This window comes from Salmo salar, chromosome ssa11 (assembly GCF_905237065.1).
Source record: "Salmo salar chromosome ssa11, Ssal_v3.1, whole genome shotgun sequence".
Classification (NCBI taxonomy): Eukaryota; Metazoa; Chordata; class Actinopteri; order Salmoniformes; family Salmonidae; genus Salmo; species Salmo salar.
Genome location: NC_059452.1, coordinates 67,499,390 through 67,514,822, shown reverse-complemented (window position 1 = coordinate 67,514,822; position 15,433 = coordinate 67,499,390). Strand labels below are relative to the sequence as shown.

The 15,433-nt window shown below is 44.2% G+C and overlaps 1 protein-coding gene across 2 annotated transcripts in view; it reads left to right on the top strand.

The window, feature by feature from the left end:
• LOC106562962 (collagen alpha-1(V) chain) overlaps positions 1 to 15,433 on the top strand; it is a 133,876-nt gene that overhangs the window by 68,573 nt on the left and 49,870 nt on the right. For both annotated transcript variants that reach the window (XM_014128098.2, XM_014128099.2), the window contains exons 5-9: positions 8,161 to 8,292; positions 12,355 to 12,468; positions 12,783 to 13,169; positions 14,328 to 14,795; positions 14,888 to 14,944. In XM_014128098.2, coding sequence (XP_013983573.1) covers positions 8,161 to 8,292; positions 12,355 to 12,468; positions 12,783 to 13,169; positions 14,328 to 14,795; positions 14,888 to 14,944 — 1,158 coding nt within the window. The remainder of the gene's footprint in view (positions 1 to 8,160; positions 8,293 to 12,354; positions 12,469 to 12,782; positions 13,170 to 14,327; positions 14,796 to 14,887; positions 14,945 to 15,433) is intronic.

Below are 15,433 nucleotides of genomic sequence, written 5' to 3'. Positions count from 1 at the left end.
CTTCTACAGTTGAAGTTGGAAGTTTACATACACTTAGGTTGGAGTCATTAAAACTCGTTTTTCAACCACTCCACAAATTTCTTGTTAACAAACTATAGTTTTGGCAAGTCGGTTAGGACATCTACTTTGTGCATGATACAAGTAATTTTTCCAACAATTGTTTACAGACAGATTATTTCACTTATAATTCACTGTATCACAATTCCAGTGGGTCAGAAGTTTACATACATTAAGTTGACTGGGCCTTTAAACAACTTGGAAAATTCCATAAAATGATGTCATGGCGTTAGAAGTTTCTGATAGGCTAATTGACATCATTTGAGTCAATTGGAGGTGTACCTGTGGGTGCATTTCAAGGACTACCTTCAAACTCAGTGCCTCTTCGCTTGACATCATGGGAAAATCAAAAGAAATCAGCCAAGACCTCAGAAAAAATATTGTAGACGTCCACAATTCTGGTTCATCCTTGGGAGCAATTTCCAAACGCCTGAAGGTACCACGTTCATCTGTATAAGCAATAGTACGCAAGTATAAACACCATGGGACCACTCAGCCGTCATAACGCTCAGGAAGGAGACGCCTTCTGTTTCCTAGAGATGAACGTACATTGGTGCGAAAAGTGCAAATCAATCCCAGAACAACAGCAAAGGACCTTGTGAAGATGCTGGAGGAAACCGGTACAAAAGTATCTATATCCACAGTAAAACGAGTCCTATATCGACATAACCTGAAAGGCCGCTCAGCAAGGAAGAAGCCACTGTTCCAAAACCGCCATAAAAAAGCCAGACTACGGTTGCAACTGCACGTGGGGACAAAGATTGTACTTTTTGGAGAAATGTCCTCTGGTCTGATGAAACAAAATTAGAACTGTTTGGCCATCATTACCATCCTTATGTTTGGAGGAAAAAGGGGGATGCTTGCAAGCCGAAGAACACCATCCCATCCGTGAAGCACGGGGGTAGCAGCATCATGTTGTGGGGGTGCTTTGCTGCAGGAGGGACTGGTGCACTTCACAAAATAGATGGCTTCATGAGGTAGGAATATTATGTGGAAATATTGAAGCAACATCTCAAGACATCAGTCAGGAGGTGCATTTGACGGTGTATGTGGGTAAATGCAACTCTAACGATGTGTATATTACTGTGACAGTGTCTCTGTGTGTGTGTGTGTCTGTGTGTGTGTGTGTGTGTGTGTGTCTGTGTGTGTGTGTTTGTTACTGTTACAGCTTCTATGCCCGTTTGTCTCCACATTGGTGTACTGTACAGTATGTGTGTTTGTGTGTATCCCTTCGTCTGTGTGTTTCTCCCTCTGTGTATGTTGATTTATAGCTCTTGCAGTGCCGTGAGCTGACCTGTGCAGTGTGTTGCTTGGTTAGTGTGGTCAGGTTGGAGAATGCCCAGGCAGGCGTTGGGCTCTGGGTTGGTGTTGGTGGAGGTCTGGGTATGTCGGGCAGCAGCTCTGGGTTTGCTATGTAAATAATGTTTTGGATCATGCTGTGAAGAGCTTTGATGTGGGACGGGCTACCAGGTAGGCAGAGGTGGACCAAGACCTCCCATAGTCCTACCCTGCTCTCTTGACCCTGCTGCCCACAATCTGACACATGACGAGAAAAAACATCAAGGGGTAATACTTGCGAACTTTAGAAAAAGTTTACGTTTAACCTGGACCTCCGTTTGAAAATGTGAATCAGTCAATTAGAATTCCCACGCAAGATTTTTGTCTTGGCTAACCGAGATTAAACTGCTCCAAGGAGTGACTCCAATCCACACTTTGGTTTTGGTAAGTCAGTGCATCAAACACTTATGTTAGCATTTTTGGACTAAGAACTTTGTTTTACTCTGCATAGAGTGTCTGAAGTTACACTTCAACACTGCTGTAATATTACCGTCATGCTATTACAACAGTGTGACAGTTTTGGAAAACAACCGTTTTGGAATACAATACCAATGGCGTGTCCGTCTTTTTGTGAGAAATTACACTGGTCACTCAAAACATTTATAAAATATGTATTATTTATAAATAGCCCACACTTGATTTATAAGGACCTATATTAAACAGCTTATGAATGATCTTATAAATCATTGTTAAATACTTTAAAAGTTGTTTATAAATGTGTGAATAATTAGGTTATTAACATTTACAAATGTGGGAGTAATGATCAATAAATGATCAATAAACTATTTACTAACCCATTGTAAATGCTTTATTACGTTGAGTTAATATACGTTCTACCCTCTTCTGCTCCCAGCTGGGCACAACTGGAACAGCACTGGTTAATGGATGGAAGGTGGATGCTGGACAGGGCATGGCTTGATCTACTGATATAGTCTTGTATTTTGAGATACTACAGATACAGGCCCATATACACACATCCTCTGTCTTTCATTTGGATCCCTTCTTTAGAACTTGGACTTTTGCTCTCCTTCCGTCCCTCCTCTCACGTACACAGGCCTGCAGCCGCACTTTGAACATGCTGGATGTGTCTGTCCTGCTACTCCATGACTTACGGACACAGGCAGCAGTTTTTCCACTGAGGGCTGTCTGGGAGTATAGATCGTATTTCACCGTATCCCAGAGAGATGCTGACAGGGAGGCTACAGGGCTCTCTGTGTGTGTGTGTGTGTGTGTGTGTGTGTGTGTGTGTGTGTGTGTGTGTGTGTGTGTGTGTGTGTGTGTGTGTGTGTGTGTGTGTGTGTGTGTGTGTGTGTGTGTGTGTGTGTGGTACTGTTGTTGTCTGGATGTGCTCTGTTAAACACCAGTCTGATGGGATATGTGATGCTTAGTTCAGCAGAAAAAAAACAGTTCCGCCAGATCCCACCATTCCCTCAGAAATAGGACCTGTAATTGGGGCGTCTCAGAACATTCCGCCAGGGCTATGAAATACAGCCATTGCTGTTTGTGTGCTTGGTAAAGTGTGTGTGTGTGTGTGTTTCTCTCTCTACGATCCTATAATCTTTGATATTTTTATTTATTTTATTGGGGTAAGCCAAACCACTGCTTGTCCATTCCATCTCTTGCCTGAGGATACAGTAGTGGCCTCTCATAGTACACTGAAGGAATCCACAACTACTGACTCTGCAAAGCCATACATACAGTACGACTCCATTGAACATCCCCCCACACTGCATTAGTTCAGCTGCAGTGCTAATGCCAAGGCCCACTGACATCATATTGATGAATGGTGGTTTGATGAAGGCCATAGAAATAAATATATTGAAAACATTTGGTCTACACTGAATATTAACTATTTTTGGCAGCAGGCGCTATAAGGAAAAATATAACTGTACACCTAGTGAGTGTAGTAATAACATCCACCAGAGGTCTTTGTACTGCCAGTTTAAGCAACACCTGGCTGGGCCTTTCTGTTATAAAGAGACCAAGGTTGCGTCCCAAATGGAAACCTATTCTCGATATAGGGCACTACTTTTGACCAGTGCTCATAGTGCTCAGATCAAAAGCAGTGCACTACAGATGTAGGATTTTAATTGAATCACTCTTTTGTTGCTGTGAATTTTCCACTTGAAAATGTCTGACTTGTTTTGCCCTACACACTAAAAAAATGAGCGTTCCTCAAGGGTTCTTTGGGAAGGGTGATGGTTCTTTATTGAACCATAATGACTCAAAGAACCCTTTCAGCTTTTCAATGTTTCTTTACTGTATGGAATTTTAACAATATAATATGGATGACCCAAAAAAATAAAAAACCTGTATGGTTCTTCAGAAGGATCTACAAAGAACCTTTCAGATTGAAAGGGGTTCTTTATGGAACCGTTCTCCACAAAGGTTCTATAAAGAACCATAAAAAGCAGTTGTAATCCTTTTTTTGGTTCTATATAGAATCTTTTTTAATGGTTCTTTATAGAACCGTAGGAAAGGTTTCTTTATAGCACCGTACAGGTTCCATTTAGAACCTTATGAGCATGGTTCTTTATTGAACTTTCAAAAAAGGGTTCTGTTGTATATAGCACCAAAAAGCGTTCCGCTATGGTTACAAGCCAAAGAATCTCTATCTTAGTGTAACGTCTGTCGTTAAAGGTAGACCAAGGCGCAGCGTGAGTTGGGTTCATCTTTCTTTATTTTAAACGTGAACCAGCAAAACAATAAACAATACAACGAACGAAAAGATATGCGTGCAAACACATGCAACGCAAAGACAACTTCCCACACCAGACAGGTGGAAAAAGGGCTACCTAAGTATGGCTCCCAATCAGCGACAACAAAGTACAGCTGTCCCTGATTGAGAGCCATACCAGGCCAAAACACAGAAATACAAAACATAGATATGGAACATAGAATGAACATAGAAATATAAAATATAGAACATACATCAAAACCCCAAACACACAAAACAAACACCCCCCTGCCACGCCCTGGCCAAACTACTATAACAAATAACCCCTTTTACTGGTCAGGACGTGACACTTAGAACCATCATTTTGTTGTGCGTAACGAAAATTGTATCAATCCCTTCAAAAATGTCCATTCATTATTTCCTGTTGCTGCAGAATTATTTTCCTGCTTGTGGCAAACTGTCTCAAATGAAGATCCAGCATCAATACATAGAGAATAGGGTGCCATTTAGGATACATCCCAACCCGGGCCCATACAAGGGAAATCAAAACCAGCTTAGTAGTGACAAAAAGTGACAAACGTTTTACTGTGTAGTTTGTCTTTATCAAGGGGAACATGGTATTTTAAAATGACTTTAGTAAAATGGTCTTTGGTTTCCTTCTGGTGAGGTTGGAGAATTTATCTTTAACTGCATTGAACTGAATTGTAACTTTGTGAATACGGACACGCCACAACCAACGAAACATTTTGTGCTTTAAAAGACAAGCATAAAGCACAAAATGTGACCCTAGCTAGAAGTAATCTTTCCTCTGACAGTAAATCTCAATGGATGTGTCGAGCTTCCTTTTTTACGTTCTCTCCCACTGTCTATGGGGTTTAAACAAAGCTCACTTCCTGGGCTTGTGTCTTGCCTGGTGGTTACTGGCTTATGGCGGTAGACCTCTGTTGATTACCTTAGAGTTGAACCTTCAGCACCAGCTGGAACTGGGTGTCCAGTATTGTTCAGCACGGTTCAATACAGTGATGATGACAAATGCCGGCGCTTTCTCTCTCCTCCCTCAAGGGCTTTGGCTGTCCATAGCACTGCAGTCGAACACACGCATCAGCTTTTCCCAACGAAATATTGTAAAACGCCACAGCTTCCCTCGTTACCTGTATGGAGACGTGTGTGTATTGTGTGTGTATGTGTGTTTGTGTTTTTCTATGTGGTGGTGTTCTTATTGCGCCAGCTATGTTCTCAGCGTCTGAAAATGTATGACTAAGCGTTACGTCTGGGTGAACTGAGGATCGCGTCACCTGATACCCTGGGGGAGAGAAACGGGGGAGGAAGCAGGAGATGGGGAAGCATCTAGCCACATCCCCCTGGCACCCCCTGAATGATCTCAATTTAGTTTTATTGCGTTTTCGCTGAGCTAATGGACAGCCATTTGAAACTTTCACTCTAGAGCAGCTGTGAATCAAAGATACTCTACACTTGCTAAGTAGAACCATAAAGGGTTCTTCGGTTTGTCCCCATAGGTGCTAGGTAGAACCTTTTGCAAAGAGTTCTACCTAGAACCCTCTATGTAGGGTTCTTTATAGAACCCCTTGTATATGGTTCTACCTAGAACCCTCTATGAAGGGTTCTACTGAGAACCCTTTTATCTTTGGAGGATACTGTAGCATATTTGTGTAGCATAAAATGTATCAACCAATAAATGTGCATGCAAAAACACGGATATTAAAACAAACAGTTCTGAAAATCACCCAACAATAGAGCATTCTGGGAAATACAATGTATGGCTCTATGTAGAACCCATCTTGCCTTCCAAAGAATCATCAAAGAACCCTTTCTTCAAAAAACAGTTCTCAGCATGGTCAATGTTCTAGGTAGAACCCTTTTCCTTACAACGAACCCCTGTTTTCCAAAAATGGTTCTTCAGATCAAAAGTATTCTTGGTAGAACCCTTGGTAGAACCCTTTTGGAACCCTTTTTTCTGAGAGTGTAGAGACACACAGACAGACCGATTGACAACTAAGCACTGACACAGGATGAGTTTGGTCAACATCTCAGTTCAGTCCATAAGGGTCTGAGAAACAAACCTGACTTGATCCAACACTTTTCCATCACCAACACTTAACAGTTTACAGATGGCTGTTTTTGCTTCAAATTGGTATCTTCCAAATCCAATATTGACAACAAAAAAAAGATATGGGTTCAAATGATGCATCTACTAACATCCGAACAACACAAATGGCCTGGATATCCTGAGAGCCTTGAGCGTGATGCTGGAGTAGCCATGGTGTGTAATGGCTTTAGCAGAGTACTTCATCTGGAAGACAAGGGTCCCAGTTTGTTTCCCTTTCATCCATCAGGAAGACAGACACCAGCCAGAAAACATCAGGAAACAATATTGGACTGTGGTGTTGTGCATGTAGAGAATCACTACGCATATGCAAAGTAATGTTAGAGACCTTCAGATGAATGTTTTTCTGCAAACTGTTGTTGGTTGGACCACAAGTGACAAATACTCTCTGTAAGTAATAAAGATTCTTCATGCATGGAGAATCAGACGTGGAAAAACAAAAGTGTTTTCCAGTCATTTCAAACATCTGGCAGATGGAGTTAATGAAAGACTGAAATCATCTCAAAATAATCTATTTCCTCATGAGGAGATTTTATAGGTTGGCATGCCTATGTATACATATTTGGATGTGTACATACTGTGGGTTGATTATAAACATGATTTGATGGCATTTGTGAGGAAATGTTACATGTGGTTTAGAGCAGTGTTAAACATGTTAAATCATGGTTTGTGTGTTCTTTAAAAAAAAAATCTGTGTTGATTTCTCTATATGTGTTGTTTGTGTTGGCTTGGGAAGTGTACTTTATAGTTGAGGTACAAGTCTTGTCAAGGATTGAACATATAGTATAACACTCACACCCAACTCCCTATGCAGCCTGGTGATCCTGCTGAACCGCTCGCTCTCTCTTTCTCACCCTTCCTCTCTCTCTGTAAACCACCATGTTCATTAGATATATGTGCCAGAGCAGTTCAGCTCATGTCGTGTCCATACACTGTCAGAAAAAGGGTACGTTAGGGTACAGTATTGTTCTCGGGGCTACAAAAAGATCAATACACATAGTGTACCGTCAGATGTAAACATATAATCTCACATTGTACTGTTCAGTACCTATTAGGGTACATGATGCAATTATAAGACACAATGTATAAATCACTAAATTGGCTGTCACTCCCAAACAGAAGACATCTGCATTGGTACCAATTTATCTTATAAATCGATCAACTTAAATGTCCCTGTATATATTAAGGAACACCTAACTTTACAAGACTCACACTGCACCTTTCGCAGTGGTGTGTATTCATGGATGCAGAGGGAAGCCCAAGCTTCCCCAAAAATTTGACCAACGTAAAACAATTTATCTTTCGTCTCTCTGTTTTCATAATTCGCAACTAGCTGTATCTATCTGACAGGAGAAATCATCAGAGCGAGGGAAACGGCGCCCCTCTGTCTCAGTATGTGTAGCACATGTATCTTATGCTGTCTGGACAAAAAGAGTATGACATGTTGCCGCTGTAGCATTTGATTGGTTGATGTCGGCAAGCATTTGGCTGCTGTTGATAAAAAAATATATATGATAAAATAATAAACTGTGGGTGTTCTTGGCACAGAAAAACACCCCCAAAAGGAGGCCTGTTTGGATTTGGCATCACACCAATCAAATCAAATTTAAACCAAAATGTCATTGTCCAAAAAATAATGAAGTTTCTGGTCTGCTTGTTACGTGTTGTGTCCTGCAGTAGCTAGCTAAATTGGCCCTTTCCTAAGCCATGAATGACGATGGGGATTTGGACCGCCGACCGGTGACTTTAAAGCGTCTCAGTTGCCAATACATAGCATCAGCTATCCAGCGTTTACAGTATATACATCATCCTTGACCTAGTTCTTGCAGTTTATGTTCAGCCTGCAGGACGCTCTGCAATACATGTTTTCATTGATTTCATTTTTTTGGTTTGTTTATTTTCTTGTTTGTTTGTTTTTGTTTTTTACATCAGTTTTCACTTCCTTTTTCCTGTGTGTTTCCAGGGAGACATCCAGCAGCTGATGATTGTAGCCGATCACCGTGCTGCCTATGATTACTGTGAGCACTACAGCCCCGACTGTGAGGTCCCTGTCCCAGAGCAGCCCCAGGCACAGGACCCCAACACAGATGAATACGTGAGTCACTTCATCACCTCTCCACACTCTTCTGTTCTCCACCATCCTGTTTCCTATCCATGTTTACGGTATGTTTAGAGTATGTTTTATATACTCTATCCTTCCTTTCAGGTGAGTCTCTCTCTTCTCATGTCTCAGGGTAATTAACTTCAGGTGGAAGTCTACTTGCTGTGTTGGCTTGAGAAGTTTAACAAGATGATACACTTTTTAATAAAGTGCAAATTTTTTGACAGACAGAGGTTAAGGGAAACTATCGGTCAGGGTGGGTCCTTCAAATCAAATATTATTGGTCACATACACATGGTTAGCAGATGTTAATGCGAGTGTAGCGAAATGCTTGTGCTTCTAGTTCCGACCATGCAGTAATATCTAACAAGTAATCTAACAATTTCACAGCAACTACCTTATACACACAAGTGTAAAGGAATGAATAAGAATATGTACATTTAAATATATGGATGAGTGATGGCCGAACGGCATAGGCAAGATGCAGTAGATGCTATAGAGTACAGTATATACATATGAGATGAGTAATGTAGGGTATGTAAACATTATATAAAGTGCCATTGTTTAAAGTGACTAGTGATACATTTATTACATCCAATTTTTTATTATTAAAGTGGCTAGTGATTTGAGTCAGTATGTTGGCAGCAGGCACTCAATGTTAGTGATGGCTGTTTAACAGTCTGATGGCCTTGAGATAGAAGCTGTTTTTCAGTCTCTCGGTCCCAACTTTGATGCACCTGTACTGACCCTTGCCTTCTGGATGATAGCGGGGGGAACAGGCAGTGGCTCGGGTGGTTGTTGTCCTTGATCTTGTTGGCCTTCCTGTGACAACGGGTGGTGTAGGTGTCCTGGAGGGCAGGTAGTTTGCCCCCTGGTGATGAGTTGTGCAGACCTCACTACCCTCTGGAGAGCCTTGCGGTTGTGGGCGGAGCAGTTGCCGTACCAAGCGGTGATACAGCCCGACAGGATGCTCTCGATTGTGCATCTGTAATAGTTTGTGAGTGTTTTAGGTGACAAGCCAAATTTCTTCAACCTGCTGAGGTTGAAGAGGCGCTGTTGCGCCTTCTTCACCACGCTGTCTGTGTGGGTGGACCATTTCAGTTTGTCCGTGATGTGTACGCCGAGGAACTTAACTTTCCACCTTCTCCACTACTGTCCCGTCGATGTGGATAGGGGGTGCTCCCTCTGCTGTATCCTGAAGTCCACGATCATCTCCTATGTTTTGTTGACGTTGAGTGTGAGGTTATTTTCCTGACACCACACTCCAAGGGCCCTCATCTCCTCCCTGTAGGCCGTCTCGTCGTTGTTGGTAATCAAGCCTACCACTGTAGTGTCGTCTGCAAATTGATGATTGAGATGGAGGCGTGCATGGCCACGCAGTCATGGGTGAATAGGGAGTACAGGAGGGGGCTGAGAACGCACCCTTGTGGGGCCCCAGTGTTGAGGATCAGCAGGGTGGAGATGTTGTTTCCTACCCTCACCACCTGGGGGCGTCCCGTCAGAAAGTCCAGGACCCAGTTGCACAGGGCGGGGTCGAGACCCAGGGTCTCGAGCTTAATGACGAGTTGGAGGGTACTATGGTGTTAAATGCTGAGCTGTAGTCGATGAACAGCATTCTTACATAGGTCATCCTCTTGTCCAGATGGGTTTGGGCAGTATGCAGTGTGATTGTGATTGCGTCGTCTGTGGACCTATTGGGGCGGTAAGCAAATTGGAGTGGGTCTAGGATATCAGGTATGGTGGAGGTGATATGATCCTTGACTAGTCTCTCAAAGCACTTCATGCTGACAGAACTGAGTGCTACAGGGCGATAGTCTTTTAGCTCAGTTACTTTCATTTCTTGGGAACAGGAACAATGGTGGCCATCTTGAAGCATGTGGAAACAGCAGACTGGCATAGGGATTGATTGAATATGTCCATAAACACACCTGCCAGCTGGTCTGCGCATGCTCTGAGGACGCGGCTAGGGATGCCGTCTGGGCCGCCAGCCTTGCGAGGGTTAACATGTTTAAATGTTTTACTCACGTTGGCTGCGGTGAAGGAGAGTCCACAGGTTTTGGTAGCGGGCCGTGTTGGCGGCACTGTATTGTCCTCAAAGCGAGCAAAGAAGTTGTTTAGTTTGTCTGGGAGCAAGACATCGGGGACCGCGACTGGGCTTGTTTTCTTTTTGTAGTCCGTGATTGACTGTAGACCCTGCCACATACCTCTCGTGTCTGAGCCATTGAATTGCGACTCCACTCTGTCTCTGTACTGACCGCTTAGCTTGTTTGATTGCCTTGCGGAGGGAATAGCTACACTGTTTGTATTCAGTCTTGTTTCCGGTTGCCTTGCCCTTTAGGGCCTTAAGACGAGTACCTGATTTAGCAATAATATGAAAGCTAACCAATGAAGCTCTAAACCAGCTCCAGGTCCTGTGCATTCTGTCAAACACCTTCATATACCCTGAGGCGTGGTATTCCCTGATTTACCCTAATCCCTTTATCCATAAGCAGCTCTTTGATTAGGGATCAGGTAGTGTCGGTTGGACAAACTGCTGGAAAGAAAAAAAGAGCTGCATGGCTGAGGGGGGAAAACTCTGAAGTTTGCCAGAGAGAAAGTGCTGACTACTGGGGAAACCAACAGGGTTGAATATGCTATGCAGTGATATTGTAGATCAAATATGCAGGAATGGCAGAGTACTTGCCTAAGCCTGTATCTCCATACGCTATGCTGAATGGAGATTGTCCTTCTTCAGTATCTGCCCCCATTCTATTAAACAACTCTGCTTTCCTACCTTGGTGTGGTTAGGCTTGATCCTTTGGAGGAGGATGACATTAATTCAAGAAGCTAAACAACCACGCCCTTGGACTCATTCCAGTTGAAGTGGTGATCTCACCCTTCTTATGGACGGGGAGTAGTCAGGGAGAGTACCAGAACCATAGTGTGCCCAATCACAGCTCTTGTATCTGGTCGCTTAGGGCCCACGGCCACTAGGGCTCAGTCGGGGTCTCAACTTACTGTTGAGAGTTAGAATAGTAGATTACAGAAGGTGCAAGTTTGAAATTTGGTTGGTTTTGTCAGAAACTGACAGTAATTTTTTGATTGGTGAGTTAGTCTAGCCAGTTATCTAAACTGGCAAAATGGGTAGAATTGCATGAAATTTGCTTTAATACTCTAGAAATTTCTCTCTGCCCCATGGCAAGATTAGTAAAATTGCATGACAGTTGTTATAAAATTGCAAAAAAAAATCTCCGGCCCATGGCAAAATGTGTAGAATTGCAGGAAATTAACTTTAAAACGTTACATTTTCTCTCTTCCGTCAAGAGGGGGGCCCCGACCAAATCATATTACAATAGAGCTCACAGATCAAATAAACTGAGAGACACTGATGCAACTAGGACCACCGCTCCTTTCAGTACATCATCAGGATGAGCTCTATGACAGAGCGCTATGGCATGAAATCATTCGGTACATTGCACCGCCATATGCAAGTAAAGTAAGCAAGCATAAAATGGAAGTGAACCCCACTCCTGCCTACTTGCCCTTCTTAAACACCTTCTCTCCTGATCTCCCTTGTACAACCTCACCCCATCGTCCCCTCTTAGAACTTTCCAACCCGCCCCCCCCACCTTGTGGTGCTGAGGGCAATACTGCAGTGGTATCAGGGTGGGGCAATTCGCGGGAGTTGTGTTTTGGGAAAGTAGAGAAATGCCGACGTTAAAAAACACCCCAAAGTACACAGCAACATGCCCTCGACCTGTTAAGATCTGTGACGGCTTCATTTAGACACCAGTGGAAAAGTGATCTATTATCCATCAGTGACATGCATGAACACAGAAGAGGAGGGCCGCTGAGGCTTAGGAGAGAGAGAGAGGCCAGATATGGGTCAGATTGACATTCCTGGAAGGGTTTCCGATCAGGGTCGCCATAACGCACACCCTCCCGTATATTATTGCTAGCTGTGGTGTTGTGCTAGCCGTGGTGTTGTGCTCAATAGCACCACTGCTGGAACACACTTTTGACCGATTCAATTGCTTGGCCGGAACTAATCGTTTCATAATTCCCTGTATTGCATAGAACACAGAGGAGGACAGCTATTACTATGAGTATCCTTACTATGAGGACACGGATGGGAAGCCTTCTGAGACTGAGACGGACGAAGCAGCTGGACCTGCCACGGAAGACGTAAAGGTACTGTCCTCTGTCCCCTGTCCATTTGAAGGACTACGGCCTCTCTCCAGTTTAGTATGGTGGGTTGTGGGACTATACACCTTCCCCCCATCCTCATCCCTTCTCTTATTACGTAGTGATTGTTGTTGATGATTGCTGTTGATGCTAGCCGAGTATGTTTTCTTGGCCAGATATCCCTTTGAAAAGCTTTTCTTTATGTCAATGGTTTAAAACTGAGGTTAATGACAATGAATGACGTTAAACAAAGCCGTTGTTAATGCCAGTTGTATAAGCTACAATAGTTCCTCCTAACATTGCGTTGTTCTTCTCTCCAGGTGTCCGTGCCAGAGAGCGGCCGTGTCGTCACCTCCGTCAAAGAGGTGGTATCATCAGTAAGGGAGACAGCCAGTCAGGGAGCCGAGGGCAAAGTGTTGACCAGTACCGCCAACGCTGAAGCCGCCGCTGCTGCTGGAGCTGGGGAGGATACCAGCCGTTACGACAACTACGATACGGAAAGTTACGGCAACTACGAGACGTACTACGACGAGTCCACGGCCCTGCCCGATGTCACTCGCAGGGTCACCATCAGCAGTAGCAGCATGGGGACGGGCGCAGGGGTGGAGCTGGACTTGGGGTCAAAGGTTGACCTGGGCACGGGGGCGGAGATTGAGAAGGTCATCACCACTAGTGGAGGAGTCACCATGACACGCAACAAGACCTCAGTGAGTTATCATCATCGTCAGAAAATAAAATGCTGGATTAAAAACAAACAAATTTGTGTAAATACTGGACACACGTTGGGTTATTTTGACACAGACAGTTGGGTCACTCAGTTGGGCTGTTGGTTTATTGATGCTGGGTTGGGTCAGATCAGGGTCAGATCAGAAGACTGAAGGAGTGGCTTAGTAGGCGCGTGGCATTCAGATAGTTATTTTTGGCTACCCGTGAGCGTAAATGTCATTCCGGTTCATCTGTTCTGTTATAATGTTATTTGTCTGTTGAGCTCTGACACTTTTGTAGCGTTTGTGAGGCTTTCCCAAGACTATAAGTTTCTCAAGTGCCTAGACATGTCCCAATGTTGGGAGAGTTACCACTGTTTTAATATTTATTCTAATAATGTTATTAATGTTATATTAGAATATGTAATGTGCAGTGAATATGAATGACATTTAGTCTCGCTGGTGGCCACACTGCCAATAGGCCATGCCTCCTGAAAATCATCTTATTACCCAAACATGGCTTAATTTATTACTTGGGCTTATATTCACTTTCATGCTTGGTTGATCAGTGGTATAGGCCCTACAGGATATCAAGAAATCAGTCCTGGTGCCCCCATTGCGTGTACGTTTTGTTTTTTACCCTGAGCACTATTCATGATTCAAATAATCAAAGCCAGATAATGAGTAGGTTATTTGAATCAGCTGTGTAGCGCTAGAGTAAAAACCAAAGCGTGCACCGAAGGTGAGCCCCAGGACCGAGTTTGGGAAACCCTGGTAAAGGCTGAGTACGGTATGCTGAGTCTTTTTTTATGTAATCCATAGGCAATTTTCAGGAGGCGTGGCCTATTGGGGGCATGGAATTACATTTACTCTCACAGTTGGCCAAAAATATATCTTAAAGCCCAGCCCTTACTAAGCCACGGCTCCAGTCTTCTACGGAAACAACCGAACTGGCTGTGTCAAAATAACCCAACGTGTCGTGTTCACTATTTACCCAGCGCTGGGCTGTTTTTAACCCAGCATGTTTACCCACATAGAACTACACGTGTGGAAAGCAGCTATAGCAGGAGGATAAGATGATTGCCATTATCTGTCATTGTGTGCCAGTGTACTATTCTCATTGCGTCGCACTTCTGTATCCTTTCCTCGCTGGTCTCTCAGGTAGCAACAGCCTACGATGAGAACTATGGCGAGGGCTATGACCTGTCCTATGGAGAGGGAGAGGAGGATGAGTACGGAGTCGGCGGAGGTGGCCACGGCAGCAGAACCAGCAGCAGCAGTACTGTTGAAATCGGTGCTGGTGGGGGATCCGTATCAGTCGGGGGCAGTTCTGTTTCTGTTGGTGGCGGTTCCGTCTCTGTGGGTGGATCTGCCAGCGCCGGAGGCGGGGCGGCGAGCGCCGGAGGCGGGGCGGGGGGAGCCGGAGCCGGAGCTGGGGGTTCCGTTGCTAGGGGAGCAGGGGGCCAGGGTGTGGATATTGAGGGAGATTACACTGATCTGGATGGTGTTGGGTTTAAGGAGGAGTCCATCTCTGAGTACGGGGAAGAAGATTATGGCTATGGAGACCCGGACTACGGTGGACAGGAGGAAAAGGTGCTGCCGGCAGAGAGAGACGAATACTATGGACAGGTAATTATGACTGATGCTGATGACGTCGGTGGTGGTGGTGATGATGATGATGATGATGATGAAGAAGGTCATGATGACGGTGTCATCTGCAGGTTGATGGGTCTCGAGGAGAGAAAGGACAGAAGGGAGAGCCTGCTATCATTGAGCCTGTGAGTATAATTTCTCCTGTGTGTATGTGTGTGTGTGTCAGTGTGAGAGTGTGTTAAACGCGTGTGTCTGCGTGAGTGTGTGTATATTTCACATCCAAACCATGAAATATCACACACCACTGATTGTGAGTCATATAACACAAACACACAGGTCTCGGCCCTTTGCATTCTCACGTTGTATCCTGCAGCAAGGCCCACCTCTGGCCCGGAGGGTAAACATTTGGAGTACGGCTACATCTAGAGATTGTGAATGATCATCGGGTGTGTAAACACACTGTGGGCTAGCATAAACACTGACCAGGGAAAGACCCGCTAGGAACGGAGGGGTAGAGAGAGAGAGAGAGATACCGAGAGATAAACAGCCAGTCCCTAGTTTGGGTTTTGAACCCATGACAGTATTAACTCAAGGAGCTAAAGCCATGGCTATACCTCAAGGATTTTGATTCCTCTACATCGGTCTCTGCAATGCCAATGTCATCACTGGCAGCC